The sequence below is a fragment of the Astatotilapia calliptera genome, chromosome 20 (assembly GCF_964374335.1).
Source record: "Astatotilapia calliptera chromosome 20, fAstCal68.1, whole genome shotgun sequence".
Taxonomy (NCBI): Eukaryota; Metazoa; Chordata; class Actinopteri; order Cichliformes; family Cichlidae; genus Astatotilapia; species Astatotilapia calliptera.
Window position 1 is genome coordinate 12,480,140 of NC_137441.1, and position 23,433 is coordinate 12,503,572.

The window sequence follows — 23,433 nt, forward strand, 5'->3', positions numbered from 1 at the left end:
GCCAAATGCATAGCGCTGTCTGGTACGGTCTGTTTTCTCCCCCTCGTCTTTCAAGATAATAACTTTAATGTGGACCCAGAATTACATTTTGCCTTCTTTAAACATGGCGGTAATCTCTGACTCCTGCTGTTATTGAATTAGGGTGTGGGTTCATGTGGGATGGAGGGATGAGGGTGGGTGTAGATAAGGGGCCTGGCTCGTAGCCCGTTACAGCACAGTGAGATGTGATATGCGATGGCAGCACACGGATATTGGGTGCAGGACAGATCAGACAATGCAGTGGAAAAAGTAAAGTCAAATTAACCTCAGGGAGACCTGAAGATGCAATTTTGGTGGAGGTGCAGAGTGGAAGCAGACGGTGGAGAGGACAGAATGAGCAGCAGTGAAGAGGATCTTCACCTCTCTGAGGAGAAGAAGTCGATGGAGAATGCTACTTATTCTATTTCCTGCCACAACGAGCCTGAAGGCTGTTTCATATATCTGACACTCATGCTCCTACAGTGACCAGGTAGCTTTTTCCTATCAGGTAACGCTCATAAGAGAAGGATACCATTCCCTTGATTCATTCTACATGTTGAAAAAAAATAGCTCTTGTTAAAATTGAGAACCTTTGTCTGTTCTCTCCATGTTTTAACTTTTCCCTCAGTCTTTTCCAGTTTAGTTTATCTTCGGTTCTGATGAATATCCTAACGATAATGTAGAGAGACCTTCGCCTGAAATTGATCGCTGACATATGACCAGAATAAATATTTACAAGCCGGTGTTGTTAGGAGCAGGATGTAGATAAGATCAGATTTTTCTTCTTTTTTTTCTTTACTTCATATGATATAAAGTAAACATCCCCGGTACTTCCACCTGACAGGAATATCGCTGAATAAGTCATGCTCAGGGATATAAACATTCCCAAGTTAAGTGAACTGAATGAAAACAGCTTTAGGGAAAAGTTCATTTCTAAATACCACTTCAGTCTGCTTGTTTGACCTTCTTGTAAGCAGTGAAAAAAATAATTCAGGCATTTATTTAAACTCGACATTTCCCTGATAATGCAGATGTTTCCGATTTTTTCATTTTCTTTCAAACTGTTGGTTGTTTGGGAGGTTTTTTGCTCAAAAAGTGAAAGAAGTAAGGACACGTTTGACAGCATGTATTGATTTTAGTAATAACTTCATGTACAAAGTTTGTGAGAAATCCTAGTTGGTGATTCCATTGATCTGAGCAAAGCTGAGTTGAATTTGAGATGGGTTGACCGTGTTTGTGGAGTTAGAGATGTGAAGAGATTTCAGGACTCTTTCAAACAAAACCAGACAGAATGTTGATCAGGGATCCAATATGATGATTCTGAAACTGACTCCTTGCTTTTACAGTGGAGCCAACTTTCAAAAAAATAAGATGTTTGTTGTTTTGCTCTTTGCTGAGATAAAAACTTTGGTGTGTAAGTGTAAAAGAGATAACGAGTTTGGAGAAATAACATAAGCATAAAGGCAATTTGTCTGAAAGAAAAATGTCCAGAATTTTTGTTTTGACTTTTATTCAGTGTGGCTCTGTATGTTTAGGAAATCTTTTATGGTTTTCTATACTATAATTCAAAACCACTGATTTTATCAGCCTGTATAAACAGTGCAGAAGTGTTTTTCAGTTTGGCTCTAGAGGTCCACTGAAAAACACTTGCTTTCAGTTAATTGATGTTTTTATTTGTGTTGTTTTTTGCTTTGTTTGTACCTGACAGAAAGATATTTTAGATGTTGAGATTGTCCATCACAGAATAATATTAGGGAGGTACCGTACCAGTTTGATTTCTTTGGTGTGAGATGTGATGGCGCAGTATGAACCAATATCATAATGTTAATCGAAATAAATTCTTGCAATTTTTATTTTGTTTGAAACAAAATGAGTTATTATATTTAGGAATATAACATAATACCTTTCTCCAAATACATATCAAGCAAACAGCTTGTCGCCATTCACTGTTACAACCATCTGCTTCTTGTGCACACACATGTCCTTCATGATTTGATTTAACCACTCTCCTAACATCGCTTTTAGTTATTGTTGGGAAATGGGTGGCATCAAGGTCCTTTTAATAAATTGCTGGGCTACAAATCTTCATGACACAATGCCTCAGTGTCTTCATGACATACCAGTAGAAACAGACTGAATAAACATGAATTCTTTTGAAAGGCTTACCAGGAGATAATATCGTCACTCTGAAAAGAACATGTTTGTAATGGTAATACTTCTGGAACACCATCTTGTGGACAGATCGAAACAAAGTGGAGATATTTGGCTATAATACATGATGCTGTGTTTGATAAAAAGGAAATGCAGCATATTAGCACAAACACTTCATATCAGCTGTCAGGGATTGTGGTGGAGGGCTTGCTTTGCAGTCACAGGACTGGGCACCTTGACATTATTGAGTCAACCCTGAACTCCTCTGTTTACCAAAGTACTCTAGAGCAGCGGTCCCCAATCCCCGGGCCTCGGCCCGGTACCGGTCCGTGAGTCGTTTGTTACCGGGCCGCGAGAATTGAGGCTCAGGTGTGAAATGTATGGTTTTCAGGGTTTTTATTGGTTTTCAGCGTTATTTTGTTATCGTTTTTATTGTTAACTCGGTTTTCCTGGGTCTTTTCACGTGTATTATGAATAAATCTTCTTTTTTTCGGTACCGGTACTAGTTTTATTTTGTTGTATTGGTCAAAAATTGGTCAAGCAACATGGCAGTGAAGGACACTGAAGCTAAAGACACCAGCAAATCTATATCAGGATGGTTGAAAGAAAAGACTCAGTGTTGCAGTAGTCCAAACAAGACCTCAACCTGACATTTCCTGATAAATATTGTGTCTGGACCTTAAGAGAGCTGTGTATAAATAAATGATAAACTGAAGAAATGTGATAAAGAAGAGTTGGCCACAATGATGGGAGAGATTAGAAAAAAATAATAAGGTCAAGCTACTAAAGGTAGTTCTACATCCTCCTGGATCACGAGATGCATTTAGCTCTTTACAGGACTGTCTTGTTAAAACTCTCTTTTTCATATCATAGCTATATATATTGGCTGATTAATTAATTTAGTGCCAAATCCTTGCAGTACTGTTTATGACCCAGCAAACAGAGCAGCTTCTGTGTAAACATTCATGTCGCTAAAAACTGTGAACTCGCAATCATAAATGAAGCCGAGTCAATTACTGTGACAACATTTTTGTCAGCTTTTATTTTCTGTCATCTTGATTTTGGTGGCTGTCATAGGGCACTGCTTAGACAGACGTTAGCGAGTAAATCAAACTGAATCTGTAAACACGGTGGTTTTAAAATATGATGGTCCATTTCCAGTAGAAAGGAAATCTTGGTGTAGATAAATTTAATTTAGAAAGTATTGGCAAATCTTAGATTAGATACATTCTCAGAAAATAAATGTGTTATTGTGCCTCTAGTGATACGACTTATCGCTGAGGTAGTGCTCTCTAAGGTGTTGCTGTTGTACTGTGTGGTTTATCCTCTAGACAGAGACCAGGCTTGAACCTCCAGAACAGTTTTATACATTTTTAAAGAATGTGGGACATTAATTTGTTTTGTATCATTATTCATTAAATGGGCAATAGACTGGCATTTGTACAGTGTCTTTCTAAGCCTGCTATCTACCACAGACTTAACCTACTGTACAGCACCTTACATCTGCACCTGTAGCTCATTTCCCTAACTGAACAGGCAACACTGCTAACCGTTGTGATGAAGATATAAAAAACAGACGTTTGAATACAGTTAATATATTAATATCTTTCCCAGTTTCTTTTTGATTGGGCTAAACACAAACTGTCTGATATTACATCTTAAAATATAGGCGAAACCATGTGAATGTATGTTACTGCTTTATACATACACACATGCCCTTAGCTCTCAAAGAAGTCCATATAGTTACCTTGAAGCTCATTAATGAGGGGATGCAGAAGGCACAACATTGACTTATATTACACTGGTTCATTTTATTATATATTTATTATTTTTTCTTTCGGAAAGCAAATGTTTCACCCATTATTTTTCTCCGTATTAGTAAAAGAAGCGCTCATCAAAGCCTGATTCTAAATGATTTATCATTTGTTTATCCTCCCATAATAACAATTCATGCAGGAGCGCAGTCTGAGTTCATTACTCCCTCAAAATATACTATATTTTAAAGATGAGCATGAAAATTCAATGTGCCCCTGTTCTACAAGTGGGTTGAAACAGCAGGCAGTGAAACAGGGCAGCGGCGACACCGAGATGCTGGAGGTCGAGGTGGCAAAATTAGCATTCTAAATAGATGTGTACAATGTGAGAAGACTGAGGCATATTATGTGTGTATGACCATGAGTAGCATATTTTTATCTATAATCATTATCTCTAATCTGAACGTGTTTTTTCTGTTTCCTTCCTAGCTGCGAGCCCATGCTGTGGACATGAACGGCAACCAGGTTGAGAACCCTATCGATCTGTACATCTTTGTCATCGATATGAATGACAACAGACCCGAGTTCAAAAACCAGGTCTACAATGGCTCTGTGGATGAAGGCTCGAAACCAGGTAATAAATTATAGATGGATAAAAACAATTGAAACAATTACAATAGAAACTTTTTTGTTTTGTTTTAAAAGTCAAGAAATTTATGGGTGAACAGAAAAAGAACAGCGAGTATATCAGGAGAGATTGGTGTTGTTAAAAGTATGACTACACCAGTGAATCTTTGATGCAACAGAGAATTTTCCATTCCCCTTGATTTAGCAGACGGACAGAGAATCGGTCTCGTAGAGTGGCTTTTCATTTAGCCTGGTGCAGCAGTGGTCATAAACCAAAGAGGGTGCTCAGGCTGGAGAGGAGATTGAGGATTAAATGTACCACGCTGTAGCACCACTGGGTCATTTTATGTCTAACCTCAAAGCAGAAGAATCACAGAGATGAGCTCTCTGTGTGCAAGCGTGTGTGAGTTTGAACCCGATGAGCCAGAGTTTATTGCACCAGAGGTGATCTCAAAAGGTGTCCAGGTGCTCAATACCTTTTTCTTTCTGTTTTGCTTTCTTTCCTTCTTACTTTTGTCACACCTCACTTTTATTATCTTTTCTTTTCCTTTTTTGATTTCCTTTCCTAAACGATACCATCCCTGTTGCCCGAGCCTCGCCTCACACACCGTACAAGTCCCTGTACGGCATGCATGACATTCAGTTGAACAATAATCATAAAAAAGAGAGTTTTAGAATTTAGAGCTCCAGTGGTTTCAATGGAAGGGCAATTACAGACTTGAATTAGTTTGCAAATTAAAGAGTCATTATGGGGACCTAATCCTGTCAGGCACAGCTTAGGATCCCCATACAAAGGGTCCACATTAAACCCCCTAAGTCTGCAGCTTAATGAAATTACCCCGGCGATGTGTGACACATTGTGATTCTAAATCTCCTTCAGTCTATCCCCACATCTCTTTAAAAAAAAAAAAATGATGGGTGGAGGACTGATAGTCTCTCCACTTGGAATCACACCAAATATGGAGTCTGTCCTCTATTTCCCTCTTTTCCTCTCCCTCTCTCTGTTCCTAACAGCTTTTTTGTTGTCTCGCTGAGAGGCCTTCAGAGTACTCCCTCTGGCCGAGTCATTGACAAATGTTGCTTTGAAATGTAATGAAGTTTGAAATGGGAGCTGCGGTTACAATTATCCTCGGACAGGGGCTGTCACTGGCATGATATCACTATCTCTGGCAATTAGAATTGGCTACAAGAGAGGCAGAACAAGAGGGAGAAAGAGATGGAGAGATTGGGTGACAGGCAGTGATCCCACAGAGTTATACAAGTAGGGAAGGAACCTAACAAGTGTTGCTTTCGTGAGAGAGTAGACGCTTATTCTCTGCAACACAAATGCGTCATAATCAGTTTTTATTATTCGTTTTTAACATGTCCTTTAAATATAAAAAACATCATCTTTATAACATATGATTTTAATAATATTTACATGTATATATACTTTTGTGTTTGATTTTCTAGTATTTGTCCAAGTCGTTATTTACAGAACAGCTACCCATATTTTTGTTCTGTTGGCTTAGATTTCTAAGTACCTGTCCCATTAATATACATTCATTAAAATTATATTAAATAATGTTTCTATGAAAATTACATCTGTATAGATGCAGCAATTTAATCCGTTATGACATCTTAGTAAAACAATAGAATGTAATTGTAAAATTATAGTAATTTTTGCTGAAAAGCTGCCCACATGGACATAAGTAGTATTTACAGGATAATTTCCCTACAGTTCCAATGTCTCTGTCACGAGTGTGCTTTTTTAATATATTATACAGTCACGTGAAAAAGAAGGTTTTCACAGTCCTGTGACAGACTCTGTGGTTACTGCTTTCATAGCAAGGTAAGAAGTAGCCATGTGCTGCTCATCAAATACACTCCATTAATTGACTGATGAGCAAGTGTGATCACCTCTGTAAAAGCATAGGCAGTTTTTCGTTCTGGAGCATTTGAAAAAAGCAACTGCTTTAAACCAAAAGCTTAACCAATGACTATTGGTAGTAGACAGAGGGGAGGTCAAGCTTCACCATGTCAAGTCAAGTTATTTACAAAGATAGCTATAATAAGCCACTGTTATGGTTGGTAGTTGATCTATAAAGAGTATGCCGGTGGACATAAATGCTGACAAATTTTCTGTGTTTCATCAGGAACATATGTGATGCATCTATCAGCATTTGATGCAGATGACAACACCACAGCTAATGGAATGGTACGCTACCGGATCCTGTCCCAGACGCCGCACAGCCCGATCCCTAACATGTTTACCATCAACAGCGAGACTGGAGACATTGTGACAGTGGCGCCTGGTCTTGATCGAGAGGTTGGTCTTCTCTCTCCTGACGCATTCATCAACTCGTACCACTTTATAGTAACAAGTGTTAATAAACAGTAAATTTTTAATGTGAAGTAACTCTTTTCAGTCAACAACACTGACATTTTAATTAATGTTTACGAACTGATTAATATACAACCTTTTAATAGTATGTGATTGTCATTGTAAAGTGGTAACTGATTCATAAAACTTTCTTGGCTGATAAATACTGTTTGGTACATCTATAGATATTTTTGAATGGCTAGTATAAAGTTAGAACTGGTGTTAAAATACTTGTTTTGAAGCTGCATAGGTTTGCGGGTGGTGTAAATCAGTTACAGTTATTTACTTGTTCAGGAATGTGAGTAAATAACTGTAATTTGACATCTTAGTTTAAAACGAATAATGCATTTTACTTTTTTTCAGCTCTTTTGAAAAACAGTTCATCTGAAAATTTATGGATAACAACAGTAATTATGTTTTGGCATTACAATTATCCTTTTAATTAAAGCATACTGGTGGATTAACCATTGCAGAGACATGAAAAAGTATTTCAGCAATTACCATCAACATTCATTTAGAGCAGCTGTGGCATAAACCTTACACTGGATGGTGGTGAATTTAATTTATTTAGTGTTTGGGAAAGTTTGGAGGGGCACTTGTTTTACTGCTGTTAAAAACCCTAACCCTTATAAATATTCCTAACATGCCACCGGCTTTGACTAAATGCAATATTTAAAACTCGGGTAACTGAGATATGCGTACTGATCGATAAAAATAACACAAAATAACAATAGCTCTTTATTTATCATTAGCAAATGTTATAAGTGCAGATCTCATCAGACTGTAATTGTCTCTAATCAACTGTGATGTCATATTTATTACTATATAGAATAATGGATAATGTATTTGTTACACAGACTGGAACAATTTTTAAAAAATCATCATTTCATAACAATATAACAATGAAATGACCATTTAACTAGTTTTAATTGCCCATTAATTTACAGAAAAGCTTATTATATATAAGCTTATATTTTCTATTGTGCAGGTAAATACTTTTTCCATTTAAAAAGCACTGCCAGGTGCCTAATGAGCCTTCTGCTGGAGGTTTCTTCCCTTTAAACTGGAGTTTTTCCTTCCCACTGTTGCCAAGTGCTTCTCACAGGGTATCACCTGACTGGTGAGGTTTTCTCTCGAATATTATATTGTCTTTTCTTACTATATACATTTTCCTCGAGACACCTGTTCCTGTTAATTGGTAATTGGTGTGACAAAGGATGATAAAATAATTTTTAGTCATACAGTGTGTGAACCCTTGCATTGCTGCACAGTGTCTGAATGAGCCATACCTGGTCAAAAGGAAGACATTTGTATCTGTGTTCATGGAGCACAGTTCCTAATAGCATTGTTTACTCTGATGACATCCTAAGATATGACTTTCAAATGTTACGGTGCCATTTGTCCCCGCACACACACACATAAGTCATCTTTTTTTTATATTAAATTGTCCACGGTCACCTTGTTTGTGGAGCTCTAAAAGTTGTGACAAGATCCAAATGTGTTTATTCTCACAACATGGATGTGCCAGTGACAACTCTGCAAAGAAATCTCCGAGACAGATCATCCTCCCAGACTGTCACCAGTGACAGACCTATTAACAACACATCACGCAGCAGTGGGCTGCTCGTGAGTGTGCGTGTGTGTATGTGTGCGTGGTGTTTGTGTGGTAAAGATAGAGTGGAAATATCTGAGATAGAATGCCCTTGACACCTGTCAGACAAACACAAAAGCCCATAATCACATCTACACTCGATAAAACACAGGCAATAGAGTGAAAAAACGAAAACTGAAGGGAGCAATAGAACAAAAACTGAGCTGGTAAGGTGGGTTATTACAATGAGGGGGGAGTAAGTGTGTGAATTTGTTAGTGAAGATAGTGTGATGGAGACAGAGAAGCAGGATGAGACATGATGGTGCCAGAGGGAGAGAGGTACAAGGGGAGCATAGACTAAAAATGTCTCAGCTGAACCGCTTTTCTTTTTGCTCTGGTTTATCAGTACACTGCTAATCCACACAGTCACCCCTAAACGTAGGATTACACTCTTGGCACCCCTAAACACACGCATGCACACAAACACACACACACACACAGAGACAAGATTGTACTTCAAAGAACTTGTGTTGAGATAATTATTTCCCTTGCCCATAACCTTTTTAATAACATATGTTTTTCCAGGTTAGTATCACTGGGATCAGCGTTCTCGCTTTCACTTCCTTTTCAGATCACATCTGCTTACTTTACAATCAGACAACAGCCACGTGTAAATATAATATGCACAAGCTGGTCATATTCCCAACAAGATGAAAGCTCATCTAACTCTTCATCTTCCTGCTACTTTCCACAAGCTTGACAAAAACACTACAGGCAGACCTACGTCAGCAAAAGAAAAAGTCAAGCCAACAAAGAATCATCCCTCCATCCAACCTGGGACCTGTCATATTTTCTGAAAAATCTACTAACCCCATTTAGCATTGATGTCAAATTACAGTAAGGCTAGTAATACAGGCATTTTTAATGCTTTTTGATGCCATGTCTAAGACCCGTGAGCAGATTTCATTAACCAGATAACACATCAGTACTGCATGTTGATACCAGGTGCAAATGAGGCTCGTAAATCTTCAGAAAAGAGACTAAGGGAAAAGAATGGCTACACATTGCCTCTTTTCCCTTTAAACATCATCATCCGTACATTTTCTAGCACTCATCTACATCCCGGCCCCAGGTTTACCTTTCACACTAGCCCAGAAAATGTTTTTAACCTCACACTAACAGTTAACACTCCTAAAGTGAGAATGAACCAAAATGCATTGTTCAGGCAAAGTTGGTGTCTCTGCAGATCAATACATAGTTGATAAGTGACAAAATTTAAACCCATTTGAAAACCTTTGGGGACACTTTCCACCTCCACTATCCAAACAACAAATGAGGGCATTACTTTTGGAAGAATGGGATGTAAGTAGAGTCAACAAGACTAAATTTAATTCCAGTGCTGGTGTTAAATTAACTCCTGACTCTGGGGAAGAGACTGATAATCAGTATTTTGTGTCAGCCTCAACTTAAGCGTTTCTTTTCTGACTTTGTAAAATAAAATGCAACACATAAATATACCCAAGAATATAGATTTATTGAACTTGTATTTATTAGTAGAAGAATGAATTCTAAATAAAGTTATACTCATTTTCTTTACCTAATTTATTTGTGGTAGTCATGTCAGTCTAGTGTGAGACTAGGGTAAGGCCACTGCATACTGCTGCCTTTTACAGCTTTACAGTTTCTCCTTTCCTTGTGCTCACTGTGTGAAAGCATACACTCAAATGTGCACCTCCTTAGACACATGTGAGTGAAATGGTGAAATGAAATGAAATTGGCAACAATTTCAATTTATGTTACTGTAAGTATGATAAAACAATCTCCCAGCAAATCAAGAGCACAACAGAAATAGAGCAAGAACCTAGAGAAAGCACCATTTTCAGCCTTTTTACTTATCCAGTAATATGATAAATATCCCAGACTGCAGTAAAGTGAAAATATATATATGCCAAAAGCTGTTGACGTAACAGCCATGAAATGCCTCCAAACTGCTGACCCTTTGCAGTTAGCTTTCTTCAGGCAATGCTCCCTCTCTAGCAGCTAGTGCACTGCTGGTGACAGGTGGCGTCTTAAAGCCAAAGAGCCAGAGCAATATTGAATTAAGTGGATCGGCTCATAGATCTTTCCCCGCTGTCAACAACGCCTAATCCAACTTTTTGAATCAGGATTAGAACAATATCCAAACCATATATCAACATGTTAACATGTTATCAACAGTTAACACAAAACCAGTTAACTATTGGTTCTAAGATGTTACATAACCAGTTACTACTAGTCCAGAGTTGGCACTGGGAGAGAGCCCATCTTTCTCTTTGTGAAAAGACATTTTAAACAAGCAAGTTGAAGAGTAAGTCTCATGGCAGCCCTACTAACCGGCTTGGTTCTGCTCGACTTTCAAGCAGAAAGTTGTATGCACGCTGAGTCAGTGTAAGCTTGCATATAAGCACTTCATCACCTGAAAGTCAAGAAAACTGCTGGATCTAGCAGAGCTATCATTTGCCACATTAAGAAAAAAATAAAACAAACAAAAAATAAAATTGGGTGCACATTCGTATATATGGTGTAGCTATGTACACGTATTTCAGTGACGCTGATTTGATTATTTAAAAATGAAATTGTCTTAGTGTCTTAAATAAACTCAGGAAATTTGTGTTTGGTTGATTATTTCTTTGTTTTAAAAATGTCTCTTGGCCTTAAATCTTATACTGCTGGAAAGACTGTTTATTTCTCCTTAAATGGTGCCACACAGGGACGTCAGTACCCAGTCATAGCCACGACAGCCTGGCACATCCTCGTCATGCTGGTCACCAGCTTGGTCACACACTGCTGTGGGATGGCATCCTGTTTCTCAACCAGCAAGTCAGCCAATGTGGTTGTGTTGGTCACTCTGGCACGAACAACATGCCCAAGCTGATCCCACAAGTGTTCAATGGGATTGAGCTCAGGACTGCAGACAGAACATTCCATCCTCTTGACTCCCTGAGTGCTGATGGGATGAGAAAATGTCGTTTTGTGACACCTATTCGTGTCCTGTCTCTGACACCCCCTGTTATATGGAACTTGCCCTTCAATTTAGAGATGGTACTTGGTGTCACTCCAAATAATGCTGCAACTTTCCGGTGAAATACCACCTTGAAGTTGTTCTACAGCACCTGCTTATCCAGCAGACACCAATTGGCATACACATTTTGTGTTGTCTTGTATTAGCTTCTTCCAAAGGGTGTCAGAACTCAGTCATGTAGGAGGTTCTAAGAAGTGAGACATCAGCTGTGGTGGTTCAGCACTCTGATTGTGATCTCTTCTGGATGCCACTTATGTCATGCCAGAAGAAGACCCTGGGGTAGACCCAAGAACTACCCCGCCTACCCCAATCTGCACTTAGATTGCTGCCTCCACCACCTGGATAAGGAACTGGATGTTGCAAAATATTAATGGATATGTATGATGGATGAATATAAATAAACTTGTGTGCAAACAGTTTCTCCAGCATATAAACGCATATTTCAGTGTCCCAGCATTTTTCCTAGACGGCAGATAAAAGTCTTAACCTTGCCAGAAAAAAGTACCTTCTGTACTATACATAAACTTCACAGGAAGATTCGACGATGCACACTGCAGTGTTTACCTGGTCCACTTTTAGTCAGCACTTTAGCCCTTTGAAACTTGGAAAGTTTCTGCACCTCCCTTCTCTTCTTGGACTGGAGTGTTGGAGGTGTTAGGCACACAAAAAAAGCACGATTTATTTTTGGTATTATCCCTCCCTTGTGCCTCAGTTGCATCCCCTGCCGCCTCTTATCCTATCTTCTGTTCTTTACTTTTGAAATGTCTTCTTCCTCTTCTTTGTAAACTCCCACACTGATTCTCTTTTAAAGATTTCCACTGGTCTGCAGTGGACTTTTAAGAGCTTGTTGACAGTAACAGACCTTAGTACTCCAGAGAAGACTGGCTATGCTGCGGTGTTGTTGCAGCGCTGAGAGGTTCAGAGGAGCGCTACATAATTACTCCCTTGTCTAATTAGTGAGAGTGTTGTGTACACGCTGTACACAGGCTGATGGGACAGTCAAGCAAGCAGAAGATATGGAGAAAGAGAGGTGTGTGTATGTGTTTGTGGATGCTTGTGTGTATTTACGGGTGTTAATGAGAGTGTGTGTATGAGGTTGGAGTTCAGCATCTCATCTAGCCTCAAGATGAGAGGAACTGAGAGAAGCTGTCTAATCCTCCTGATGTGGCATCCTGGCCTAATTGGGATATTTACTCGGTAATTAGCAGGTGAGAGAGACACTGGGAATGTAATTGGGAATCTCAATGACGAGACACATTATCCAGACAGTCAGCTTCTGGGCTCCATCCTTCCTGCAGCCCATTAACTGCACCCTGGGACAGAAGAAGAGACAGGGGAAGCCAAGAACAGGAGGGGAAAATGGTGAGAAAGGAGGTACATGGCTGAGAAGAAAAACAAGAAATATTTCAGCATCCACTGAAGTGACACTATGTCATTTCAAGAGATGAAACGGCATTTATCATTCCCTCATATTATTGCCCCATAGATAGTCTATTAATCTCTGTCAGTTGGATCATTGTCTTCACATCTGTCCATCAGTGGCGCTGAATAAGCGATGCCTTTGATAACTTTGATGGCATGCTGTACCAATGGGGAGGCTTCACAGTGGTGCCTTCAGATGGTCTGAAGTCTGGATACGTTCCAGTGAAGAGATTTCAACTCAGTCAAATGAAAGACTTCACCCTTGTGATTTTGTGTTTCAAATAAGACTGTAGACAGTCACTATAGAAGAGAACGCAGGCTCAGCTTTTTTCCCCCATGGGAGTCACAGTCTGCGACTGCTGCTGTAGCAGGAGGGAGCTTTTTGCAGATGAATAACCGCACACTGTTGTTTTTTTCTATTACTGTCTTTTACAGAAAGTGTCCCAGTATACCATTATCGTGCAGGCCACGGACATGGAGGGCAACCTGAACTTTGGCCTTTCCAACACAGCCACTGCCATCATCACTGTCACGGACATCAATGACAACCCTCCCATGCTGACCTCCAGAACTGTGAGTTATTACAAATGAGGTAATGGGCAATGGGTAACAGTTCAAAGAAATAGAGGAGTTGGGTTAAGAGAAGAGCGCGGAAATCATATGTTGGAGAAGAAAAATCATAAAAAAGAAATATATCAGAAGAAGAAGGGGGAAGACATAGAGGGGGGAAAAATTGAAAAAAGAGGAATCTACACTGTTATGTCATTACAAGGAAAGATTTACACAAGGACAGTGAGGGGGACTTATAAAGGATAATTGCTCATTTGCTTGTAGAGAGCTGAAACAAAAACACATGCGAACACACATACTCGCGCACACGCACTCGTGAGGAATAACAGATCCATATCATTGACTTTCATGAGCAAGAAAACTAGAGCCAGCAAATGGTTAATGATTGTTGTCATGATGGTGATATTTAGAATGATGATTACATTACAGAAGGTCATTACTGAGAGCCAAGTAAAAATTAAAAATCCAAAGTACTGCAATATATGTAATATATTACTGGTGGTGCCATTCTGGAACATCATCACTAAATCAATTAGTGATTCAGGTTATTTCTACTTTCACTTGCACATATATGGATTTTATATCATATCATCAAGGACTAATCTCACCCCAGCAATCAACAGCAATCAACTGTTTGAACTATTACCGTCAGGCCGACGGTACAGGTCACATAAAACCAGGACAAACAGATTTAGGGATAGCTTCTTTCCCAGAGCTATCACCGTAGTAAATAAGCACAAAAACAATTGAACCTGCTTGCTATACCATACCGTCACTGCCATTATATTATGCTGTTATTCATACTGTCATTATATTAATGCTGCTATCCTGTATATATCGTACTTACTATTGTTTGAGTACTTGCGATTGTTTTATTGTACTTTTTATATTTTACATTTATATTTATTATTGAATCTTGCACCAAGGGAGTGGCACTCCAATTTCGTTGTAGTCTGTACAATGACAATAAAGGCTATTCTATTCTATTATATATATATATATATATATATATATATGCCTTTATATATATATATATGCCTTTATATATATATATATGCCTTTATATATATATATATATATATATATATATATATATATATATATATATATATATATATATATATATTTATGCATTTTACAGATATATATATATATATATATTAGGGGTGCAACGATACACAAAATTCACGGTTCGGTTCGGTTCGATACTTTGGTGTCACGGTTCGATATTTTTTCGATACAAAAAAAATGTTCATGCCTTTTTAATTTGTCATTTATTAAAATTATAAATATATATTTTAACTCAAAAGTACAGTTTTTAAATTTAACCCTAACCCTTGTGCGCGTTTTTTATTTTGACAGCGAATGCGCACCTGCGGACCACTTATGTGCAGCCCTGGTTATTTAGCTCGTCATATTGCAGCCACAGAAATTCTTTTGTCCATGAAACCATGAAGCTGCACTTTCTTTTTGCCTTATAGTCTGATTTGTCATAACTTCTCCGTTTTGTGGTAAGCTTTTCTTTGGCTGTCACTTCTTCACCCTGACCTGTCTTATTTGGCTCAGAAGAAATGAAATATATATCCTCAACCTCTCACATGTTTAAGCTTGCTGCGGGAGATTTCACTTGTCATGTTTGCATAGTGAGCTAACGATTAATAAGACGATGTCAGAGGAATTGGTGCACAAATTTTCATCACTCACAGATCAGTGCTGTCGCTCTCTATACACAGTTCGCGCGATTGCAAAGTGAAAGTGAAAGCAAAAAAACAAGCGCAAATTCAAACACGATTTCAATATGTCACATATTGACAGTGGCTCACCGATGCCAATGACATAATTACCCAGCTACATTTCTGAAAGAATGCAGGGGAGGAAGAAAGAAAAAAAAAAATCTCTCTCTCTCTCTCTCACACACACACACACACACACACACACACACACACACACACTCTAGCACCGGGACGTCGGGCTAGCGATATTGCAAGCCCTGTATCTGATTGAGGAATCACTCATCTTTGGAAAAGAGAGTTTATTACAGAGAAATGTCTCTTTCCAAAATAAAAGCTATACTATCCGCTTCTTCTGGGCTATATTCTCAGCAGCATAAGGAGAATCATGTGCTAACAGCTGTCTAAATGACTCGGCTAAAGTTAGTAGCATGCTTGTTGTTTTTGTCTTTGCACTAGGATGATGTCGGCGTAAATGTGCAGTCATATTCGTTGTGTTCCCACTAGTGATTTCAGGTTAATCTCGTTGAAATGACCTTGACGCCACAACACGGCAAATCTCCGTTAACGAGCTACCGCCGATCGCCCCGTGCATGGGGCTAGACGGCCAACACGTTAACGAGCTAACTGCGCTAACACACTAGCTCCCACCCATGTAATTGAGCATTGCATGGCACATCCAACATACTGTTTTACTTTAGTCCATGACTCGCTTACCTTCAGGGTCATATGTCACATGAAAACCAAAATAATTCCAAACGCCAGATCTGGAGAGCTTAACTTCTGTCTTGCTAGCTTGCCCTGCGCTCTTCCTTCTGACTATGCTGTCTGTGTTGAGCACTCAGTGGATCTGCACTCGTCAGTGCAGCCTAGGCGGGGTAGTCGAACGCAGATTCACTGAGCGCTCAACACAGACAGCATCGTCAGAAGGAAAGTTGATAAAATAAATTACAAATGTTGTATTGTTCGATACATATGCGTACCGAACCGAAAGCACTGTATCGAACGGTTCAATATCGATACGAATATCGTTGCACCCCTAATATATATATATATATATATATATATATATATATATATGTATGTGTATATATATATATATATATATATATATATATATATATACACACACATATATATATATATATATATGTATGTGTATATATATATATATATATATATATATATATATATATATATATATATATATATGTGTGTGTGTATATATATATATATATATATATATATCTGTAAAATGCATAAATGTTTGAGACATTTGAGACAGCAGCTCAATCATTTTTTATACTTATAGCTGCAAACAAAGAAAATCTGACTTATTATTTTTGTGGTTGGAAATAAGTTTCATAGGACGTGGCAGAGACATTTGTTCAGAAAATTTAAAGTGAAGTCGTTTTTCTGCGTTCGACATGTTTTGTTTAATGAAAAGGCTGTCTCCGTGTCAGTGTGGTTTCAGATGTCAGGATTATTCTGGATGTGTGGCTTCCTATCATCAGGGATGAGAGCCTGGTTATGTCGGGTAGATAAGGTGCTTAGCTTTGCAACTGCTGGAATATCGACGGAGGCATTATCAGCCAAACAGTATACTGTACACAACTCTTAGAGGTGGTAGCAGCAATTTTAGCATTAGCATTTGCACTGGGGGCTATTAAGACCCTTATGATGATGACTTAGCGTTAGAGGTAAGCATATGTCAGTCACAGAGCTCGTCAGAGAACTGCTACGTCACACAAAGCAGGGCATTCGGAGGGCAGAGGGAAGGAAGAAGCAGAGGAAAGGGTGAAGAAAGAAAGAAAACAGTAAGGGGAGCTGATGAGTGGACCACCAAGTAGAGTCAACGATGGAAAATGAAAAGGAAAAAAGTGACGAGAGAATGATGGGGAGAGAAGAAGGAATGAAGAATTATTTAGTCGCGGGAGCTATTTTGTACAGCAGTAGTGATAAAGTGTAGACATGGCTCGTTGTAAATCAGAGGCCTCTACTGACTCGGCACCCCCTTCCTGCATTAAGATTCTCTACCGATGGTGGTGTATTGATGATAGTGGGCAATAATAGATTGATATTCTCTGTATTCCACCGTGTTTAAGTGCATTTCCATCACCGTCACAGAGGGAAGTTAATACTATCATGGATATTGATGATCAAGTTTAGTGGAGGTTTTGGAGCCACGATGAGCAGAGCACTTTTACCCACTCCCTTCATAAATCATCCACTTTCATGGGGGTATAACATAAGAGCCATTTTGTCGAGAATGCAGGCCATTATGCAAATATTTAGTGTTTGCAATAAACCCCATAGATCTTTCAACATGTCCCAGAAATATAAAGTTTGGGGAATTTGTCTTTAATGTTGGAGATTAATATTTCATCATGCCTATCAGAGGCTGGCCTATTTTTTCAAGTCCGCAAAGGGTGGTGCATGGGTACAGATGGGAAGACTTTGGGTGGATAGTCAGGGCTGCATACATGCATGTGCCATCCATGGTACAGACGGATGAAATGTGGCATTCACTGCTTTTTGGGAATACGTAGAAACGTAAAACCATGAAATCAGAGTGTCTCTTTGCAAGAGTCACCGCAGTGCTTTCTTGGCCTCCTTTAGCTACTATCCTAACAAAGCTTATATGATTAAGTCCCCTGTCACTTCTCTGCTTTCGCTTTTACCTCTCCTTGCCTCTTTTAGTGTTTCTCCACTGCCAGAAAAGTGACAGAGAGTTCAGGGTGTTGGCAAGAGGTGTTTTGTCAAGTGTTGTGCCAACAGCACTGTGTGCCAATCACAATCAGAAAGTCCAGCAGTTGGGGACAGAATCATATACAAAAAAATACAAGCCTATTTAATTAGAGGAAATTTAAGCCTCTGCCTGTAGATGGTGATACAGAAGGTCTATGTTAAAAGACCCACTAACAGCAGAGCCAATAGAAGCCACAGCAGCATTAGTATAATAAATCACTAAGACAGTGAAAGAAAGAGAGCAACTCTAGGCTTTTTTCCCCCAATGTTTAAAAGCTCTTTGTTCCATCCATTATTGACAATAACCCCAACATCCATCAAAGATCACTGTCATTAAAGTTAAACCCTTGAAAACAGAGCGTTTGTAAATGATAATTCGGAGAAACCTTTGGTTTAAGAGAGGAACAATAATGACTTCCAAGTAATTATCTGAAGGTTTACTCAAAGATCTCACCTGTCTATTATTCAGCATAGAAAGGCTCTTGTCTCCTTGAAAATGTTCAGATTAACTGCATTCTTAAACTTACTTTGTTATGCTGAAAGGCACACTGCGTTGCATTACTCATCACAGGAATTTGATGCTCGTTAACATACTTGCTATCTAAAATCAAAAATGACAAAAGTGCAGTAATTGGAGTTTATTGACTGTAATATGCGTTGCCCTTGACGTCCTGTACACATTTATGTTGACAGTTTTAGTCTTTTACATTTGACGTTTTTTGCAAAGAACCCTTTCAAGTTTGTGTTTGCCACGTGAGTATAGTAATAATAGTTTTCCCCGAGAGAAAAAAACAAGACTTAATTTATTCAAACTCTTGATGTGACGTATCACGCCCCTCCCCCTCCTCTATATAAAGAGATAATGAGACAAAAAGCTCAGACTGCGGCGCTGATAATCAGAGCTGCAGTGTACCCTTCAAAGTCTTCCATCAGATTTGATTAACACTTGCCCTTAGTTGTTACTGTGTGTTGAGAAATAAGATGCTCCTTAGGGAGCCTATAAGAACCACCACTGAAGTTTTATTTTATTGAACTGGCGTTGGGGAGTCCCTGAACCAAACCACAGTAATAAACCACACGAGCACACACGTACACACTCTAACACTAACAAACGACAGCCTGCCTATCCAAAGAAGGCAGCGCATCAGGACCACCCGGACTTGTCTGTTGTCTTAAGAATGTCATTGAGTCTCTGAACAGCTCTCCCGACGCAGCCCCCTAATCTGCCCGCTGCTGTCGGCTGTTTGCTGGGTGATGCGAGGTTTGCCAGGCAGGGTATTATGATCCGATGGAGCGTTTGGTCTGGGGCTTTGCTCTTTGATATCCTCACATAAGCTACTCAGTCGCTCTTCCATGCCTGTTACCCATGTGACACGGTGACTGTACGGTACTACATGCCTGTTGCCTGCAGATGAGATGAGGTCATGCCAACACGCTCTGACCTCAAGTAATTGGTTAAGAGTTGACAAGTTGTTTGTGTAGGTAGGGCTACAGTCAAGTTGTGTTTTACAGAGTTGGAGTGGAGTCATTGCAATAGTTAGTTGATGGGTCTTTGTGGGATTTATTACTGAGCCTGTACAGCTTTGATGAATCCCTAACATAGCAGACGCATAACAGACAGCAGCTCACTCCTCATCAAGGCTTATCAGGGCAAAGCACATGTGTTTGTACAGGACAGGGACAACTAAAAACCACTCATATACACTTAAACATTTGTTTTAACCCTCCACACTCCTGTTTTTTTCTCCTCACCCATTCTTTTCTCCCTTGTTTCTGTGGCTTTTTAAGGGATGAAATAGTATTGCTCATCAATGATGTGTACTAGCAATGCAGAAAGCAGTGAAAATGGAACAACGCCCTTGTGTGCATGTGCTTGCTAGTGTGAAACTGTGTTTACTGCTTGTTTACTACCCAGCAGTGGTAAAAGCGAATTCATTAAAATTACTCTACCTGAAAACCTGAAAGGAGGAATGTTTCTATAAAGACAAATGGAAAAGCAAGATAGGCACTCAGTGGCTTTTTGTAGAAATTGCCACACTCAAACGGCTCAATGCATCTTAAACGACCACAGCGGCAGTGAGATGTTTCAAAGTGATGTATCACGAGGTAACATTTCACTCTTTCTTTCTACAGTTTTCTGGAGAGGTCCCCGAGAACCGTGTAGATGTCGTTGTGGCTAACCTGACGGTTATAGATGCTGATCAACCGCACTCCCCTAATTGGAATGCCATCTACAGGATCATCAGCGGAGACCCATCTGGGCATTTTACCATCCGCACCGACCCGATTTCAAATGATGGCATGGTCACCGTGGTGAAGGTAAGATCCAGGCCTAACATAACATTCTGAGCCTTTCCCTGTAGAAGAAACACACTGGTTTTCTCTGTTGAATGTCAAAGCCCCTCCAGATTTAGGTGCAAGCAGTAATAATAGACTACAGAGTTAAATAGGGACAGATTGGGGTCTTTGTCTTTCATATGCCCCTTTATGTCCAAATGAGGGATTGGAGACCGCTGTGCCCTTCAGAAACAGCTCGTACGCTCACACAGAGACTTAAACACAATGGCTGGTGAGACCACTGTAGCAAATTAGGTATTGATTTCTCAATTACAAAGGCAACGTTTTTTATACACTCATAATGTTGTAGCTGCTGTGGTAAAAGACAGCAACAACAAAGCCCTGTCTTGTAACAGCCTGCTACATTACTGTTTGACCTCTCAGTCAGAGGTTGTCCGCATGATTTTAACCCATTTAGAAAAAAAGCCTCCATATAACATCAATCATAAACTGTGTGTGTGTGCATTTACTGTAGATGTGTGTCCTGTTGATTTGCATCTCTGTGGCCATCCTTTGTGTGGCTTTCTGTAAATGTGCTTACTGTGTTTCATGGGTTTTGTAGAAATAACTGTTTTATTTCACCCAGGGGCTTTCTCACCATGTATCTGACTCCTGCAAACTGCATCTCACATCACATAATAATCTGAAAAAAATAGCAATAACATTTCCTTATAATTCCCATAGCACCCTGAGCAATGAGCATTGGCATTTTGCTTCTCTTCATTATCTCTAGATGACTGCCTTTTATAATCCATTCCTCTCACTCCCTGATGCAAAATTCAGCAGGCAGTCGGGTAGCCCTAAGCTTGCACAGGGACCCGTGGGAGGTTATCAGGAAATCATAAAATAAGAGACAGGACACCCCCTGGGACGAAGCAAGCAATAGACAGTCTCAACAAGTAAACAGGGTGCTTTGGTTTGCTTTGTGAAAAAGGAGACAGAACATTCACATCAGACAGCTTGTAATAGGTAAAGTTAAGAACCCATAAGACTGGTGCTAGCTTGTTGTTCCTGCTCTTTTTTTAAAAAACACGTTTTTTTTAACCAAGGCATCTGTGGCTGCTATTACAGACAGATTAAATTACACTGACACCCAGATACACATCAGTCTTCCACAAGAGAGTTGAATTCCTCTGTAAACAAGGGGTGAGGATTTAACCCGATCATGTCACACATTTGCACTGCTCTCTGTGGATTTTGTGAGCCGTATTCTCGTTTTACGTTACGGTAATAAAGACAGTAAACACACAAACACACACAAAAAAAATACAAATCCACACAGACACACAAATAAAGCCACTTGCTTCAAATGAGTAGTTAAGTTATGTAAATCACAGCTTATGATAAACACCAAAGATGACAGGGGAAGTGGAAAGGAGAAGTGAAGTGAGGCGAAGACAGATTTCCGAGGATTGAGGAATGCAGCCCGCAGAGAGCATAGATCACAGAGAGCCGGGGTAGGGCAGATGTGAAAAGACGAGGGGGTGGAAAGCTGAAGTCCAGCGGAACAAATTAGGTAAAAGGGAAAAAGAGAAAAGAGCGAAGCGATTCAAGGAGATGTAAGATGTGATGGCTCATGGGCAAACGATGCAAGCCATGTTATTGACCTCTCACCCCTCTGGCTTCCCTCAAGGTGTGTGTGTCTCGGTGTGTATGTGTGTTTTATGTAGCCTACAGCTATACTCTAGACCTCCCTGTGTTTTGAATACCACTGGCTTTAGATCAAAGAGCCCTGAGCGTGGTTAGCCTGTAAATGGGCTCCCAGTGCTCCACGAGGTCACAGACGAATACACACCAGCGTGCTTACATTTATTTATACTTGCGTGCATGTACATACACAGGCAAACCGTAGCACCGGTACAAACACCTCTTCTTCAGTGGCCTTGTCAACCAACCTTCCTGAAAGCGCTCATTTTGTTGTTGTTTTTTTATCTCTGTGCTCTCAGACTGTCCGCCGATAACAGTGAGTTGATGCAACATACAGATCTGCTCAAAGTCATTAACATCAGCATCAGCTTTGGAGCAGTAATTATCATCTGCCTGTTTAGAAATGTACAAGTGGACACTACAAGCAGCATACTTGTTCTGTTTTTATCTCCTTGCTTGCTGTCATTTGAACTCGATTGTGTATTCTTCATTAGGGGAGCAAAAAACTGTCACTGTGGTTTAAGCTCAGGTCTCAAAACCCCCTGTAGTGTACACATATACACACTTTTAATCCAAAAGGAGTGACAACACACGGTGAACAGTATCAGCCCTGCACTGTGTCTGCGTGTCTGTGTGCGTCTTTGTTCCTCAGGAGACTACTTGACATGACATCTGTTCATTTATCATGTCCCTTTTCATCAGCAAGGTTTAATGCATATTCCCCAGGTAGAGGCGAAAAGAGAAATGTTGACAGGGATCTTTACACTAATCAGTATAATGATTATAGTCCAAGCATGATGCTTGGAAATTATTTCTTCAGAAAAAGAAATAATGCTGTTGACACTATAATAGTAATAATCAGACTATATAATAAAATATCACTTAAACTTTCTCTAGCTTTAACTCTATAGCCTGCAGTGTTTTGTTAATGTGCAGGCGATGAACACGGGAGGTTAGTCACCTCTGTTATATTTTTTCATTGCTTATCCTCACCAGTACATAATACAGTCTCCCTCATTCTTGGACATTTGATTTGTTTGAGGGCAAGAATTTAAGAAACCTTGAGAAAAAAGCAAGAGAAAATGTACTTTTCTTAAAGGACCAAGAGCCAGCGTTGGTGTAATGAGTTTTACAGTTACACATTTGAGTACCCAGCTTACTATTTCGTTATAATAAGTAGCATAAAGAATTCATTTTTAAGTTATTTAATTACTTTTTCAACTAAATGTCACCACATTCCCATTTTCATTCTTTTGTAATGAGAGCAAAAAGTGTAAATAAGCAAACAATAAATAAATACAAAAAATAAAATAATAATAATAAAATCCCAACCACATTTGCAGTGTTTACATCTCTTTCTGACTTCCTTGCATGTAGCTGCATACCAGGAATATAGCCTAGAATGTAGCCCATAT

General features: G+C 39.4%; 1 protein-coding gene across 2 annotated transcripts in view; it reads left to right on the forward strand.

Moving 5' to 3' along the window:
* LOC145423265 (cadherin-4-like) overlaps positions 1-23,433 on the forward strand; it is a 246,877-nt gene that overhangs the window by 200,969 nt on the left and 22,475 nt on the right. For both annotated transcript variants that reach the window (XM_080295542.1, XM_080295541.1), the window contains 4 exons: positions 4,413-4,557; positions 6,686-6,858; positions 13,422-13,559; positions 20,168-20,353. In XM_080295542.1, coding sequence (XP_080151668.1) covers positions 4,413-4,557; positions 6,686-6,858; positions 13,422-13,559; positions 20,168-20,353 — 642 coding nt within the window. The remainder of the gene's footprint in view (positions 1-4,412; positions 4,558-6,685; positions 6,859-13,421; positions 13,560-20,167; positions 20,354-23,433) is intronic.